General features: G+C 37.8%; 1 protein-coding gene across 1 annotated transcript in view; it reads right to left on the bottom strand.

Annotated features, from left to right (window-relative positions):
- RYR2 (ryanodine receptor 2) overlaps positions 1 to 18,513 on the bottom strand; it is a 663,784-nt gene that overhangs the window by 19,950 nt on the left and 625,321 nt on the right. The window contains exons 91-99 of the mRNA XM_058669392.1: positions 18,254 to 18,321; positions 16,242 to 16,389; positions 12,602 to 12,688; positions 11,899 to 12,120; positions 10,403 to 10,533; positions 8,752 to 8,794; positions 6,426 to 6,559; positions 3,944 to 4,004; positions 1,475 to 1,621 (exon numbers count right to left, since the gene is read on the bottom strand). Coding sequence (XP_058525375.1) covers positions 1,475 to 1,621; positions 3,944 to 4,004; positions 6,426 to 6,559; positions 8,752 to 8,794; positions 10,403 to 10,533; positions 11,899 to 12,120; positions 12,602 to 12,688; positions 16,242 to 16,389; positions 18,254 to 18,321 — 1,041 coding nt within the window. The remainder of the gene's footprint in view (positions 1 to 1,474; positions 1,622 to 3,943; positions 4,005 to 6,425; positions 6,560 to 8,751; positions 8,795 to 10,402; positions 10,534 to 11,898; positions 12,121 to 12,601; positions 12,689 to 16,241; positions 16,390 to 18,253; positions 18,322 to 18,513) is intronic.

Here is an 18,513-nt window from a genome sequence, read left to right as displayed (position 1 = left end):
TTAAGTGCTACAACACTCCATACTTTGAAAAATATCAGAGAAGCTCAGAAATGAATTAAAAGTAGTCACAGAATCGCACAATATACAGAATCATACAACAGATTCAGCCTCTCACTGCTTTACATATGCCAGGAGTTCAAGCTACTGGCCAACTGACAAGTGAGTATAGAAGAGTTCTGTCATTGGACATACAGCTTGCCATGCACATCACAGTCACGTTCAGAACCTAGAGTGACATATGTAGGAGCCATGTGCCAGAATTTGGAAAACATCAGTTACCACAATGTGAATTTTACTATGGACACCATTCAAGCTTTCTGGAGTGATGTTATATCTGTTGGATTGAAAGACTCTAGAAGAGAAGGTCTTTGTTCATCCACATAACTAGTAAGATGTGTTACTACTCAGTGGTCATTTGAAAAAATTGCAAATGAATTGATAAATGATGTTTCTGCAACATGTTTCATAGCAAACAAAAATTTTTAATATTATAACAAAGCTCTGTCAGATGTAAGTTGATTATCTAGACCTAGATAATTTTCTTTCAAGTCAGTATTACCTAGTCAAATATGAAGCATTTTACTTATTCCATCTATTTGAAAGTGGAGAAAAGAGTATATTGACAATCAGTTTTACACTACTGCATTAAATTGGATGCCAGGACTGTGGCATCCCTAGTAAACCCTCTATCTGCAACACTGGCATCCCATAAGGGAACTGGCTTGATTCCTAGCTGCTCCTCTTCTGACCCAACTCCCCGCTAACACACTAGGGGAAGCAGCAGGGTATGACCCAAGTGCTTGGGTTCCTGTTCCCATGTGGGAGATCTGGAAGATGCTTTTGGCTCCTGGCTTTAGACTGACCCAGCTATGACTGCTGTCCACTTGGGGAATGAACAATTGCATGAAAGAGTCTCTTATTCTTCCTCCCTCTTTGTTCTCTGATTCTTCCTGTCTGTGTAAGTCTGCCTTTAAAAATAAACATATTTAATACTTAAAATTAGATTAATGGATTATAGCATATTACAGTTTACTAGCAATACTTGTATAACACTGATTCAGGCTGCTACAACTTATTTTGGCTTCACGTTATACCAAATGAAGAAAGCACCAGTCCAGGAATGATATGATGACTGGTTTCCTGAGTATCTAACTTTTGCCAGGGGTTACTATTTTTTCATAAAAATACAATAATTACTTTTCTTATCTTTTCATTTCAAGAATTACAGAAATTGAGATTTAGAAACCTTAATGAATTTATGCAAGGTCACTTAGTTTTTTTTCGCTAATCCAAGGCTTGAACTTCAGGTTACACTAAAACTACTCATCTCCGGCTTAGAAGAAATGAGGTGTGGACTTCTCTTTCAAATAGAATCTTGAAAACTGTACATTGATGTTTGAGTGTTGATTTTATTTATGTTGGCTGTATTTGTTCTTAATAGTTTCCATTCTGGGGGAAAAAGATAAATGTTTACCTGTTTGCCATTGTGAGTTACTGATGACAAGATGGTTCTCAATGTTTTGAATCCCATAGCAATGTCAAGAAGATGAGCAGCAAAAAAAAAGTTGTTATAATGTCCAAGAATGGACATGGTCATATACCAGGCAAGGTAGAGGAAGGACTATGGAGACAAAACCAGGTTTGAAAAGCACATTAGATATTGGAACACATGACTATAATAAAAATTACTCTGGCTCAACTCTATCACAACTTCTCCATCTATCTCATCACCTTAGACCATAAATGTATACATCTAATTGGGATGTGTATCCACCTGTCCTTCAAACACACCTGTTTAATTTGTTCTTAAAGATTTAATGTGACTTCACAACTACAGTGCTAGATGATCCAAGGCAGATGCATGTACAACATAGATCAGGGTAACAAAAAACTTTATAAAAAGCAGGTTTTTGCATATAATCAAGTCTTCCGCAGGGATATGTTCCATCAGTATGAAGGAACAGAAGACAGATGATAAAAACACAGAGAAAACGGCCCAGATGAACAGAACCAGACACGGCATCACATCTAGCTGAGTGTTGCCGGACTGTGAAGAGTGAGAAGGGCAGTAAAGGTGTTCAAGAACTAGCAACTGAGTGACTCTACTTACGTACATGACCTAGTTCCCAACCCAAAAACTGAAATATGCTTTGGGGGAAAATCATATTTCTCTTTCATAGAGAAAAATTACTGACTTCAACTTGAAAGAATTTCTCAACCTTGGAACTACTGATACTGTAGACCTGACAGTTCTTTCTTGAGGTGGCATGCTGCACACAGTAGGGTGTTCAGCAGCATCTGTCAGCTACAAACAGCACTGCCTTGTGCTGCCCATAACAAAAGAACTCATTAGATACTGACAAAGGTTTCCTGGGGAGGAAATGGCTGGATTGAGAACCCTGATTTTACAGTCAAAGAACAAATCAACGTTCCCTCTCTCTTGGACATGAGATGGGATTCAGTGGGGACTAGTGAAGGAGAAGTATATAAATTTGCCATGGAACATTAAGATCATGGCATTGAGCAAGGTGTTAAGAAACATAAAAGCTAAAGAAAAGGGACATGTTCACGAGCCTAATATGATCAAGTATGTAAGTAACAGCTGCGGCAAGAGTGAACTGATGGATTCCACACACAGGCTTTACCTAGGCAAGATGTGCATGTGTGCGCGCACGTACACACACACACACACACACACACACACTAATCTGTAGCATTAAAATGTCTCAGCTACTGCATGGGGTACAGTTACACTAAAATTATTTGGTTTTGGTCATATACATCTTCAACTCTAACAGGAAGCCTATATTTTATCTGGTTTAGAATTTTCTGAATACTTGTTGAGAGACGATTGGCCAAACAGAAGCCACTAAACTGCAGGTGGATGAAAGCCTCTTACGGTACAGGAAAGATGTTTGAAGCTGTCTCTTCAGATTTACTTGAGATTGTATCTCTGCCCAAACTCTCCACAAGATAGGAAAAGTGCATAGCCAGGTGAATATAATGGAAGGCTGAGCTGGGCATGAGTGGACCATGTAAGGAAGGTGGCATACACAGCTGTCCTTAGCAGGAAGAGCCAACAAGGATTGGTTACTAGAAAGGGAACAAGCAACAGGAGCCACTGCTGAAGTTGTTTCCTTTGTGTTCATCGAACTGTTTCCACTGTCAGATGGAAAATTAACTGTAGAAACACACTTCAAAGTTCATAGAGGTTTAAGAAATTCAAAATAACGTTTAAAGATATTTTTCTCAAAAAAACAACAGAAAATTGTTTTCTTTTTCTCGATTAGTTTTTTTTAACCAAATGTTCTCTACAAAATAAACAAAGATTCCAAGTATATATCCATATGCCATGGTGCTTCAAAAAGTTTATGGAAAATAGAACTAAAATATAAGATTATTTCCACACAAAATATTTGAAATCCATGCGTACTTTCTATAATATGCATTTTCACAAACTTTTTGAAGACTTCTCATATTAATTAAAACTGCCAGCTCTCTCAGGATTTCACTCTTTAGGTTTCACACTGAATTTACAGTGAACTTGAGTCCCGTTCTATTTAATGGCCTCTGACCCTACCCAACTTCCACTCTCTTGGTCTCCCACCTGCCTCACCCGGCTTTGAGCCCAGAGCTCTATCTTAAAAAGCCCTCCTAATGGCTCAGAATTATGTCCAGTAGATATCTTTAAAATAGGCTTACTACACATCATTTTGCATCTCAGTTTCTTGTCCTTGTGTAAACATTTTTATTTAATCTTTCAGCTTTTGAAAGAAATGAAATGAGGAATCGCCTGCTTAATCTTATCCCTCCACGGCCTATCTCAAATAAGCTGTGTTTTAAATGAACTGGTGTGTAAGTAGCCTTCTTCTTAACAATCTGTCTACCGATAGATTCGTCTAAGTCAAGTGCATTTTCTTTTTTGTTAATAAAGTAGACTTACATTGTCAGTGAAAACAACTCCTAGTTTCCATATCTGATATTTCACATCAATAGAGTTCAATCTGGAAAAACAAAAGAAGAACTTGTAGACATACAAACATCAAAGATTCATACATTAGACACAGCCTGCTGGCAGAAATTTCCTATGGAATAAGACTGGAGAGCGTCCCAGGAGACTAGATCTGTAACTTTAAGAGAATACCTATTCTTTTCCCTTTACAGATTCTGATTGATAGAAGCTAACTGCTGACTTTGTGAATAATCAGAATTTTTATTTAATTTTATGGATGAATATTATTTAATAATACCAGGTACTGATTCCAGGTAAATGTCTAGAGTAGAAGGACAACCAGGAAGAATGATCACTCTCTTTGAAGAGTCACGCTGATACTGAAAATCAACTAAACTCATTATCTTCCCTAGCCTCAATCCAACTCTCAGCCATTTTTTCAAATGTTCTTGTTTATTAACAAAATAGGAAAAGCATTTTGAAGCAGGTTTCCCTCCCCCAGATTGCTGGCTTCTAGAATGAGCCTCTTGCACCAGCCCTTTCTTCACCGAGCTGGCCAGACCCAGAGTCCTGCAATCTGGGATTACCGACTTCTTGTGCATGTGCATTGGCTTTACAGCAAGTGCCAGAGGAGAAAATTGACAGCTTGCTCTGACAATATTTTCCAGAGTTTTGGGATGCTTCTTTAGAGGGATTTTGTAAAACACAGTCACTTTTGTCATTTGTCATCTAAGTCCTTTCACTTTCATTTTTCCCTTCCTACGTTATGTAGAAGCTAAAATCACTATGTGTATCGCATTTATTTCTGAAAACTGTCCTAAATTAATCAGTATATTTGCATCAAACTTTGCTAACTTTCATGATGATACGTTTATAACTGCCTTCCAAAAGAATAATTCTCCGGCTTAAATAATAATGAAGACTTGCATACCTGTCTATATTGATTTTGTAGTTACATTCATTTCAGAAACAAAAGTGCTTTCTCATTTTTTGCTTCCCCTTGCTTTCAGAAAACTCATCTCTATTCTCTTTTAGATCTAGGCTAGAATTTAATCTTTCCCTTTGGTTCTCATGACATTTCGTAGACACATCTCTTCACCACCATTTCCCAGATGGGCTTGTAGTTGAAACGGTAAGAGAGTGTAATCCGTTCACACTATCTCCTACCAGCCTGTAACTGTTTTGTGGCAAGTACACTATCTTTCATAAATTATAAAATGTATCTTAATCAATATGTGTTGAATTGATTTTATTTTCATACTAAAATGAAACTTATTGCTCCTCATTTTTGCAGACTATGCGGAACGTGACTTGTGAGCTAGAAGTGGCGATGCTTTCGTCAGCCTTTCAGGCAGGCAGTATGACCTTTGCAGGTAGTTGATACTGAAGAACCTGAAGTAACGTGAATGTACTCAAAATGCTTGTGGAAAAGGAACTGAGAATAACAATTTGTACAAAGAGTTTTAAAAATCACATATTATATGGATAAACAGTTTCTTTATGCACTCTTCCTGCAATGGGCATTCAACAGAAAAAAGGTCATAACCAACGAGATACATGAATAAAGATACCCTTGGCGTTTGGCCAACATATTTACCTAGGATAAAATAGCACTGTACTACACAATCACAAATATGTGCATTTTCAAAGTAATATTAGCATTCTTAATTGACTGAGACCATAAATACACAAAGAAGAAAAGACTGACATGTTTTTATGGGAAAGTAACTATAACTTTCTTCCCAGACCACTGAGTGGGGACAACAAGAAACTACATTTTTCCAAAGCACAGGTGCTTTAGCTCTACTCCAGAAATGCATGCAGCTACTTGTTAGATTTGATCACAGGTCAATTCAATCTAACTAAATTATTTATTTCATTCTAGTTCTAGCAACACTATTCCTTCTAAGTACTACGAACAGTATTTATCTTTAAATTAAATTTTCCAAGAAATAATGTGACTGTCAAATATTTCTGGCTACTAAAGTTCTACTACTTAAAACAACATAGTAGTTACGTTAACTGGATACCAACTTTGAACATTCGTAAGAGTACTACATAGTTTCCTTTTATAAAGCTTAAGAAAATTAACATCTTTTCAAATAAGGAGTTTCGGAAAATAGTTAAATTGTGATTTTTGCATGTGCTTTACTTTGACCTAAGAAAACACTTAAGGACAGAAAAGGCAAATTAAATTAAAGAATGATAATATTCTTTCTTTTCTCTTGTTCTTTGTAAGTAACAAAATGGCATCTTCAAGCAGGAGTAGAGAAAATAAAACAGCCACTCCACATCTCCCACACCAGAGTGGAAATAAGCCTTCCATGTCTTCTATATATATTTTCTATTTTCCTCATCTTCTTATTCCTCAAATTCTGAAGGAAAGAACATTGCTGCACTAGAAAGTTCAGAAATTCATAGCTCTTTCTCCTTCCAAGTCAAATTTGTAGCACTGAGCACATGTAATACTCACACAGCTGATAAAGAACTGTCTTTCTTTGGTTTCTTCTTTTCTCTGGCATCACTGAAATCCAGTGCTGCTTTGTCCATACCAAGCAACTCACTGATTCTATCACGGCCATAGAATTCTCCATATTTATCCATAACCTGGAAGTCAGGGGAAGAGAATTTTGTTGTCTTCAACCACAAAGTGACATAACTTCTGTAGTGATACGTTTCTAGCTATTATAAGCAGATCTCCAATTATTTTTACATTTACTATATATCTACATAAAGGTCTCTCACAAATCTAACTTACAGTTCATCTTCTGCTACCACATTGCTTCAGATCCATCTTATTTGAAGGTTAGAAAGACAGGGAGAATATAGAAATCAGGACCAGAATTAAGCGAGGAGTCTTGAATTCAGTCCATGACTGTCTCCAGGTGGCAGGAACACAGGTACTGGGGTCTTCACCTACTAGCTTTCAGTGTGTACAGTGTGTACATCAGAACAAAGTTGGAATTGAGAGTGGCATCAGAATCTTAATTCAGGTTCTCCCATATGGGATGTAGGTTTCCTAAATGATGTATTTACCACTGAGTGCAATGCCCACCTTGGTATTTTAAATAATAACTAAACAACAAGTTTTCTCATTCAGAAGACAAAAGCAGAAGAAACATACAAACTAAGGCACAAGAATACGTTGGAAGAAATAGAAAGTGACTATGGAAATCAGTTGTTGTGCCAGGAACTATGTTTTACTTTATGTGGCTATCATAAATTATGCACAATTCATATTAACTGCTTCCATAAAGAAACTGTCTTAGAAAATCCAAGGTAATCTGTCCAAGATTTCTAAAACTAGCAAGAGGTCAGGAAATATTCAACAATGCCTATCTTCCCAGCCAAGTATCTTCTGTCACAAGGCAAGATATCACAGGAATGACATTTCTTCCATAGTCTTGATTTCAACCATATAACTCTGTAGCCACAGTCCTCCATCTTTTTACTTCAGATCTCTTAATTCTGAGCACAGAACTTCAATCAACACCGGGTCTTGCCAACTTGTCAGCATTCATCCCTGTCTCAATGCCCTCATTTTAGTTGGCATGTCCATCATTGGAATTATTTCTTAGCAGCCTCTTATGTGACATTTCCCTTCTTTCCTGGTGTCATATTTCCCTGACCTTTCTACTTTTCAGGTTTTAGACCTTCTACTTTTCAGGTTACAAGTGGCCCAAAGTGCAGCCTGCAGCTCAGTATGTCTAACTGAGATGGCTCCTCTCATGATAAACTTCAGGAACCCTGAGAGTAACATGCCAAATAAGGAAGAAGGACCAGGAAAGGTAACAAAAGAAAAACAGGATGAGAATTAAAAGGAAAGAGAGCAAGAAAGCAAGGGATGAGGCAAGAGGACAGATGGGGCAGAAAAAAAGAGAATGGAGAAGAAAGTTTAGATTGGAAAAAAATAAATATGTAAGAGAAAAAACAAACAGCAGAAAGAGAAATAGGCTTTTCTTGAATGCATGCAATGAAGTCAGTTAAAACATAAGAGTGTAATGGAAGATTTTACTATTTAGATCAATTAAAATAATTAACTATGCATTTTTCTCATGGTAGAAAAAGCTTATTTCTTTATGGGCTGTCAAAAGACTGTGTTTTCACCAAGACTCCCCAGGAAGCTACTTTGGTAACCTAAACAGGAACGCCAGCATAGGTTGAAATGCCACTGCCTTTTCTCTATTTCCTCCTTTGGGAGAGGCCATTTGGCCTAGTGACCCAACACGTGCATCCCATGTGTGAGTGCCTGGGTTCTATCCTGGCTCTGGCTCCTGATTCCAGCTTTACACAAAAACAGATGTTCACAGCCAGCAGACAGCATGAGGAACGGGTTCCCTGCCACCTTGCAGGATACCTTAATTCAAACTGGTAACTGAGTTGAGCCTCAGTTGTTGCTGGCATCTGGGGAGTAAACAGTGAATGACAACTTTCTATGACTCTCAAATAGATTCACTGATTTTAAAAACACATAAAATTAATGTTTTCAACTATATATATCTTTATTATATAAATTATATAACATACATTTTATAACATATATTTATTCTATAGTTATATCTTTATTATAAAGATACAGTTATAAAGATATAAAGATATACACTCTCAACTTCAGTGTTTCTGCATGTGGTGAATTTTTCAATGTGTTTGTCCTGAAATTCTATTAAACTCTGTTGTCCTTTTGCAGTGACATTACACAAACACATCTCAAAACCTCATTTTATGACCAAAGCAAATTCATATCTGAATTGCATCTTAGAAAAAAAAATGAAGAATCTATTCCATCCAAGAAGTATTACCTTTCTTTTAACAAATTTGTCCCAATAATTGTTGGGGAATGACCTAAAAGATAATAGAAGTGTAGATATAAAACATTATTCTTCAAAATGATACAATCACATCCCAAAGGGAAATAAAGAATAATTAAAATAATATATATACATACATGTTACCAAACATATAATAATGAATTAACTTTCCATAATTTTTCCATTTCATAGAGTTATGAACGTTTCAAATTTCAATACATAGGCATATTCACATGTAAACATGTCAAAGAAAAGATTAGGGATTTATATGATAATAATGAAAGCACAATTATTTAAAGTAGTGTTATTTTTTTTAATATTCATTTATTTTTATTGGAAAGTCAGATTTGCAGAGACAAGGAGACACAGAGAGAAAGATCTTCCATCTGCTGGTTCACTCCCCAAGTGGCTGTAATGGCCAGAGCTGAGCTGATCCAAAGCCAGAAGACAGGAGCCTCCCCTGGGTCTCCCATGTAGATACAGGGTCCCAAGGCTTTGGACTGTCCTCCACTGCTTTCCCAGGCCACAAGCAGGAAGCTGGAAGGAAAGTGGAGCACCCAGGACACAAACTGGCCCCCATATGGGATCCCAGCACAAGCAAGGCGAGGACTTTAGCCACTAGGCTACCATGCCTGGCCCGTGTTGCTACTTTTTATGTTTGTAATGCACTAATATGCAGGTCTGTCTACTACTTCAAAAAATTAAAATATCTGGAAACCCATCATTTTCCTGTGAAGGAAAGAAAAGTCTCATTCCCATCTGCAAGAAACTTTGAGCATGGCACAAAACCATCATTTTGGCACCTTGCCTATGATATAGAGGTTACTTCAAGGGACTGACCTTATTACATTCAGTATCATGAGTATAACTGTTAAATCCTTTAACATTTACAGTGAACTCCCACATGGGAGACTCAGATGGAGCTCTCGGCTTTAGCCAGGTCGAGTACGGCTGTTGTAGGCATTTGAGGAGTAAAGCAGTAAATGGAAATTAGTCTCACTCCCTCACTCTCACTTTTCCTCCTCCCTTTCAAATAAATAAATAAATAAATCATTAAAAAATATGCATTCTACCAGTAATTCTTATTATTGTTAAAAAGTATACTTTTGCGAAGGATTTAAATTTGGAATAGCAGCTAATAATGTAAATCTTTTCCTCACAAGGCTAAATAATTACTCGACTGAAAAAGTGTTTCTCTACCCTACAATGTATATCTTAACATCTAGCTGGTTTTATGCCAGACAACCTGATGGTACCTGCTGAAATTTTCTAACTCAGAAACATTAAAAGTATGGAATTAATATTTTTCTTCCTTCAATGCTACAGCTCTTTCCTTGATGAGTAGTTTTGGCTTCCTCAGTTGTAGGATGAGCTCACCCGGCTCTGCAGGCTGTAAGCCTCCTGCTATACAGTTCCCTGAGCACTAGGTAAGGGATGTGAAGTTCCAGCAGGCCATTTTTGATTAAAATTGAGGGCAGCCACAATGACACTGACAGTGCTTGGTCTTTTGAATTTTTGCTCTGAATATATAGCTATTATTCACTCTGCTAGACTTTTGACAAAGCTGCAGAAACTTCAGTAAAGTATTTTTACGTCTTCAAATTTCTGAGCACAGAAATGTCTCATACAGCTCTTTACTCACTGTGTGTTGATTACGAGTCTATCCCACTGGCCTTTAATATCGTCTTCTGAAGGCTGCTCTGTGATATAAAGCCCATCAAATTCCAATTTTCGTGCCACTTCCTTTTCTCGCTTAAAAATTACCAAGGGAACCTACAGGTGCAAAATAAACATACCAAAATTAGCTTAGAATTGCTGGTATCTCCTATGGTTACTAGCTTTGAAAAAACAGCCTTTGCAAAGAAATATTTCCCATGCATTCAAAGATAAGACTTAGTGAAAATGAATTAGTTGTATTTAGACGAAAAGAAACACTAAAAGATTTATTTAAAATACACAGAAAATATAAGGATACTATATTTTGCCTGTTTCTTAAATAATGGTTCACAGACAACACTATAATGAAATAATCCTACAAACAGAAAATATGATAAGACAGTCTCTTTCACAGATACATATCCCAATCTGGACAGATGTAACACAATTTAACAACTTTAATAATCCAAACTGCTTCCTAGTAATAGATCTACAGTTTTATTTGAAAAATCTCATTGATAATCCCTTGCTTAGCTCTTGAGAACTTTAATTTCAACATCAGCAAAAATCTTGGCCAGGTTGCCAAAACCATCTAACACATTAATTTTCTATTCATATGAACAGTTTTTACTCAGACACGGGTGTAAGACAGACGCAAGATATTCCTCACTCTCACAAAAGCAAAGGAGGGGAAAGAATAGAAAAAGTTTCTGAAGAAAAAATTATATTCTAGACTTCTATACAGAACCCAGATTGTTCAGTCTCCTTGTAGCATCACAAGCAGAGGCAGAAGACAGTAACATACCAGCATTACACTGAAAATGTGTTTTGATAGAGAAATACAAAGGAGCTTGCACAACTCAGGTGCAGCTCCGAGCAGTCAGGGAGCGGATCTTGAGCTTTATTCACCAAAGTATACTGTTGCTTTGATAGAGCTTGAGGGATAAAGATACATTCTCTTCTGGGTGAAGCATGATAATCATGAGGCATTTCTACCAAGGATGGCAATAACTACCTAATAACAGAACAATCAAAAAGACTTACAGGCATTTCTTTAAGTTCTAACATACTACACATATAACAATATCCCACATCACAATGAAACAGTGGGTTGGTGGGATTATTTTATCCATATAGGCACGATTGTCCACCATGTGCATAATTAGCAATATGTCAAAGCACACTATAATCTCATCTCTTTTCTAGGGCAGCTGGTATCCTAATGTAAACATACAAAAGACAGGATATCTTGCTGTAGGCCACAATAACCTACAAGGGACATCTCAGCTTCAGAGACGGAAGCCTGTAACTACCTCTTCTGCTGTGTGTGTTCCTGGAACATTGTCAAATAAACCTTGTATATGTAATTGCCACTTCAGAATTGGTATCCTTGGCAGTTCAAACTGAAGACCCTACACATATACACACATGCACACACACACACACGCATACATTGGTATCCTCGAAGTGTTACTAGCTTACTTTCAAGCAATAGTAGCCAATGATGCAGAAGAAAGAAATGACAGTGTGGAGAATAGCTAAGATACGCAAGGTGGGCTCCATGTAGCCACTGCTCTCCTCCAGGACATAGTGAACAGCGATGATCCTATCTGAGCTGCTGTCCATGCTGGCAGTAACTTTGGCATTTTCACTTGAACTTCGAGTCGGAAGCTCCTTTCCTTCAACCACAGAAGAAGTGGAGACCTGATGCAAATCATTTAAAGTATAGTGAGTTCTTTGCAATTAGATAATCATCACAAACAACACAGTCTTTTGCTTTCCAGAAACTAAAAACAAATAATGAATACATGTTTAAAAATGCATCCTAATCCAACCAACAGTTAGGAGGATTCCAACACATGCAGATAAAAATTAGATGGCTAAGCTGTCTTCTCAAACTATCAAAAAGATTTCACTGAATACAAGCATGCCATTCCTAGCAGCAGGAACAAGTAAGATATTTGACCAAATTTGATGAAAGACACTGAATAAACCATCTGTCAGTCAACCAGTCTTTAGCTGGGGCATTTATCTCAGAAACAAGTCTATTTTGCTTTTCTACATAACAATGATGTCTTTAGATTTCAGGTATAAGATTTAGAGGTGCTCACTAGAAGGCAATTTACATTAATTTCAGACTACTTATAGCTGTAAACTGGCTATTAGGACACTAAGAGGCACATACCTTATAAAAGAGCAAGATGAAATTGATGGCAAATGCGACAAATAAGGCTAACATTCTCATGTTGTAAAAGTTGCGAGCAAAATAGTTCTGAAGGTGAAAAAATTTTGGAAAGGTCACTGAATCAAGCGCCATGAAATTTACAGACAGTTTAAATAAAACATCCATTTGTTTACCCCAACTAGTTACTGAAAGCCTATTATATTTTGGGAACCATTCCTGGCTGCTAGAGAAATAACAGGGAAGGAGAAAATTTTTCACATCACAGAGGGGACAAAGATTAAGAAGCATACACATATTTAAAAACAAAACAAAACAAAATAGAGCATTGTTCCAGGGACTGTTAAATTGGTTTTTTTAAAAGATTTATTTATTTTTATTACAGAGAGGAGAGACAGAGAGGAAGATCTTCCATCCGGTGATTCACTCCCCAAGTGAGTGCGATGGCCAGTGCTGCGCCAATCCGAAACCGGGAACCTGAAACTTCTTCCGGGTCTGCCACGTAGGTGCAGGGTCCCAAGGCTTTGGGCCATCCTCCACTGCTTTCCCAGTCCACAAGCAGGGAGCTGGATGGGAAGTGGAGCTGCCGGGATTAGAACCGGTACCCATATGGGGATCCTGGCACATTCAAGGCGAGGACTTAAGCTGCTAGGCCATGCTGCTGGGCCTCAGGGACTGTTAAATTGTTACAAACGAAATTTACATCAGGTTAAGAGGCTTAGGTAAAGGGGATACTACGTTCAATAAGCAGTCTGTGAAGATTTGTCTCAGGAGGTGACATCTGAGCAAATGCCTGAATACAGGAGGGAAGCAAGTCAAGGAACAGTTGGGAGAAGAGTAAATGGGAGAGAGGAGCAGCAAGGGCAGAGGTCCTGGGTTAAAAGGATGCTGGTGTATGCAAGGAGCAGCATGAAGGAGATAGGAGTGCAGCAGGGGACGAGCTGAGACAGGTAAGTAGGGGGCAAGGCTTTGGGGGCTCCTGACCAAAGTCTACATTGTCTTTTAATGTGAATGACTCATTGGGTCACATTGCCTGATTACGAGGCCCTGTCCCCACCACTTTCCAGTTGGGCAAATTGGACAAATGACTTGGTCTCCACTTCAGCATCACTTTTCTCATCTGTAAAGTGGAGCAAAGCAAGAGTCTATCTCACAGGTTTGCTGTGCAGATCCAATGAGTTCATACAGGGAACCATAGCTACTAATCTTATTTTGATAATAATTTCACATAACACATATTCCATAATAGAATTATTAATTATTCTAGGGGGGACTGGAGCCATTTGGAAGATTTCATTGTGTTGTAGAAAGATTATCACAGCTGATACATAAAAACTATAAAATAAGGGGCAAGAATGGGAAGCAAAGGGGCCAGTTAGACAGTTCTTCGGGGACTGTAGGAAGAGGTGATGTTGAAGGTAACATTGTAGACTGGTGGTAGCTGTGGAGACAGTAAACACTAAAAGGAAGAGCTAAGAACTATTGTTGAGATGTATTTCATGTGGGAGAAGGGCACAGGAATCAAAGAGGACAACTTCTGGATTTTAGGATCTAGTTGGTACAATTACTGAGCTAGAATAAAAAAGCACAATAACTTGGAAGTTAATTTAGGAAAAGAGACTATAGAAGAAATTGAGTATTTATTATAATATTAACTCAGCAACAGATATGCAAGGGGCTTAAGTATCATAAACCCATATTAAAATGGTAACACCTCACCTTACTTCCTGTACATGCTCCGTCTCGGATGACGTCATTTCCCTCACACAGGACTCTGATCTTACTGCCTCAAATTACTGGGACAGTACAGGCCAGCTCACCCATACCAGTTCACCCACATTGTTTCTTTGCAAAAGGTGGAACTAGATCACAGAGGCTGAAGCGCCCTGAGGTAATCCCAGTCATCTGAGTCAGAAGTTCACAGGGACATGAGGGACAGACATGTGGTGGCCTGACAGGACTATGATTTACCATGTGCAGGTGAACTACTGAACGAAGAGGTCAGATTGCAGAGAAAAGAGGAAAATGGAGAAGTGCAGAGACTAAAAAGAATCCCAAGACAGGGATGGGGAAAAAAACCCTCAATTACTTGGCTTGCAGTTAAACGTATGCTTCAGGAATCCACCAGGGCTATTGCAGGGTGTTGTGGAGCTCATGCAACTCCTAACCATCTATAATAGAGCCACCCCTGCAGCCATGGAAACAATGACAGCATATCAAACTAACAATTACCTGGGGTTACACACAAAATGCTTCTGTTTAGTGCACCGTGTATGCTAAACAAAATGGGGAAACTACAACATGGATTAAGAAAGTATAAATGAAACTGTACTGATGAATATATATTTATATAAACTACAAAAACATGTAATGCCTATGGAGGTATATATGAACACGTTTTTGGATAAATATATTGAATGCACAACTATCAGGCACAATCCATTTGTTGATAGCTTAAGTTCTATAGTAACAGAATTTCTAATTCTCTATCTTGATCTCTCAAGTGATGCAAAACAATAAACAGGACTTTGTCTTTAAAACAGCTTCTCTCATGAGGGATCTGTTCCTGAATGTGTAGATAGATCTGATACTATTTATCTGTAGAAAGACTCTTCTCCTATCCTTCTTTTCCTTCTTTTTCTTTAAAATTGCTAGAATATGGTTTTTATATATTAATATGTGGTATATATATATAACAGAGTTACCAAAGGCCTTTCTATAGCAAGTTTCAAAAATTCCAATGTCATTATTAGAATAGTTGTAGTTCCTTACTTTTTATTTTCCAAATAGAAAGTACATGTTTTACTAATTTGGGGGAAATTTTTATGCAAAATAAATGGTTACTACATAAAAACTGACTCTTCCCTTGAATTCATCCACTTTTCTTTTACATATCCCTACATAAATAATATAACCATTCATGGAAAGTTGGCAAGGAGTCAATGATTGAATTTTCAATAAAGTGTTAATGTTATAGAAATACTGGTTTTCCAGTTATGGAAATTACTGAGATATAATTCCTGGGAGCCTTGATTTGCTTTAACATAATACAGCAAGAATGTCAAAACAGATTTGCTTAAATGCCTGCAAAGTCTTGTAAACAAACATTAGAAACACTATATTGGAAATTATTAAATTAAAGGACTTTAGGCAGTGTCAATGTAGGTAGAGGTCATGGGTTTGAGAATGGAGAGAAAAGGAACAAATACAATCATGGTTAAAATGAATGCTAATGTGCAGAGAGAAAACATACACTTGGCCTTCCACGTCCAACCAACTGTGGATCAGAAATACATCTTTTAAATGACAGTTTACTGAACATGTACAGACTTCCTTCCCTGCATTTCTCCATAAACACTGCACCGCAACTGTTTCTATAGCACTAGGTATTTTAAGTAATGTAGAGATGATTTAAAGTAACAGGAGGATGTGTTTGAGTTATATATAAATATGACATCACTCAGCTTGACTTGAGCAATCACAGATTGTGATGTTCATGGGGCTCCTGGAAACAATGCCTTCCAATACCAGAGAATGAGTGCACTTACCGGACCTAATAGGTTCTCTGCTAGGTAATGGTCCGAGCGTATTCACTGAGCCTGAACTGTTGGGGTCTCATAGTATATCAGTAACAACATCTTACCAGAAGTTTCTGTTGATATGCTGTGATTTTCTTCCAGAATGCTGACTCTGGGACTTCTGGCTCTCCATACCTATGTGTGTGAAGCTGCCTCAACTTCTGTTTACCCTTGTCCTCCTTTGCTTTCTCTTCTTTTTCTCCATCTTCTCCCCTGTGAAGAGAAGCGAATGACATATATGCTACTTGGAAACTGAAGAACTAAACAGGCATTGGGTGAAATGATGCAAGTGGAAAAACATTTTAGAAAGCAATGTTACTTTTAAAAAAATTAATTTCTTTTTTAATAGTAATGTTTTGAATTTTAGAATAAGGAGTAGGATTTCCTGTTTGTCATGACTCTCTGTAGATGACAAATCTGTGAATTTCGAATCTAGTAGGAAACTTAGGTCTTGTAAAGATTTTTACATGTAACAGATTTATTTCCAGTCAAGCAATAATATCTCATTAGAAAAGAAAACAAAGACTTTCTTTGTTATCATTTCCCAACATAACATTTATATTCTGATTTCAATGGTTAATTTTTAAAATTTTTAGGCATTAAGATTTAAAACTCAGAAGACTGTACATGGCTTTTCACATATATAGAGTGTCCATATACTAATACATTCACACATGAATAACATTAGTTAACTCCATTAACTCTATATACCATGTCATTAATTAAACATAGGTGCTATATTGTTATATCAATGCTTTATGAAAATGAAGTCATATGTACCATACATACATATAAAAATGTTTATATTCATTTCTAACACATTGAGGTATATCTAAATTTATTTTTAACATTAAAGATGTGACACTGAAACTCCTGTTGTTCCGTTACAAATGCCTGCTCTGGGCCCGGCGGCGTGGCCTAGCAGCTAAAGTCCTCGCCTTGAAAGCCCCGGGATCCCATATGGGCACCGGTTCTAAACCCGGCAGCTCTACTTCCCATCCAGCTCCCTGCTTGTGGCCTGGGAAAGCAGTCAAGGACGGCCCAATGCATTGGGACCCTGCACCCGCGTGGGAGACCCGGAAGAGGTTCCAGGTTCCCGGCTTCGGATCGGCACAGCACCGGCCCGTTGAGGCTCACTTGGGGAGTGAATCATCGGACAGAAGATCTTCCTCTCTGTCTCTCCTCCTCTCTGTATATCTGGCTGTAATAAAATGAATAAATCTTTTAAAAAAAATGCCTGCTCTTCTACCCTACAAATCACTCACACGACCATGTCTGCAAAGATTCAACAAAGCAAGAACTATGACAATGAATTGTGCTAATATCAAAGAAATTAGAAATGAAAACAGGCCAAAGAAAATAGAAAAAAGAAAAATAAAATGCAAAGTGAAAATAGCACTACAGGTTCTAAGTTTATTTCTGTCTCAATTTTTTTCAAAATATACACGTAAAGTTATATAAATGTGGAAAATTATACAGGTCTCAATGGTTAACCCAGAGCCATCGTTATGACTGAGTTTCTTGATATTCAGATCTGAATTCTTCATTCCTACAATTATATTTGTGCTCCAGAGCACCAGCAGAATTGATAAAGCTCAACTTTCCTGGACCTCTCACCATAGCAACTGAGTCAGACACTCTGGGGTGAGTTCCAGGAATCGGTGTGTTTTAACAAACCCTTCAGGTGATTGTCATGCTTTGGAATTAAGCTTTATGGGGTATCACATCACAGGAATCTATGCCAGAACAACTGCATTTAGAATGTTTGCTTCCTCCATTCTTTAAAAGAACAAAAAAAGCAAGTATGATGTTTAAGAAAGAATTTCAGGAGTTAGTCACACTGTGAAGAGCACTGTGCAGAAAACTGCTGCTTGACAGACAACCTCATAAATGAAATCCTGCTAAGATGTGGAGGTGACAACAGAAGTGGCAGCTGTGGCACCTGAAACAGACAGGTGTTTGCCACCAGCACCTCTCCATCGAGGTCACAGACTGCAGCATGACAATCTCCACCTCAGCTTCTGGACATGGAGTACAGGGAAAGAGACAGCCAAACAACGTTTGCAGAAATACGTACTCGGCCTTTTCAGGTTCTGATTTGGTCTCCTCTTTTTCTTCCTTTTCTTCTTCTTTCGCCTTCTGTTCCTTGAATGAGTCAAACAAGGGGGAAAAGCAGGATTACCTGTCACCATTGAATGGGTTTAGAGCTCCAAGTGACCACGGGCCCAACTCTAACCTATCTAAATAGGACATGTCCCATTTATACTGATAGAAAAGCACCATGCAGGTTTTACACAGTACTTGCCCAAACATACTTCTCGTCTCTGCACACTTAGT

The sequence above is a fragment of the Ochotona princeps genome, chromosome 10 (genome assembly GCF_030435755.1).
Source record: "Ochotona princeps isolate mOchPri1 chromosome 10, mOchPri1.hap1, whole genome shotgun sequence".
In the NCBI taxonomy this organism is placed as follows: Eukaryota; Metazoa; Chordata; class Mammalia; order Lagomorpha; family Ochotonidae; genus Ochotona; species Ochotona princeps.
The sequence above is the reverse complement of the archived record's forward strand: the minus strand, read 5'-3'. Positions and strand labels throughout refer to the sequence as shown.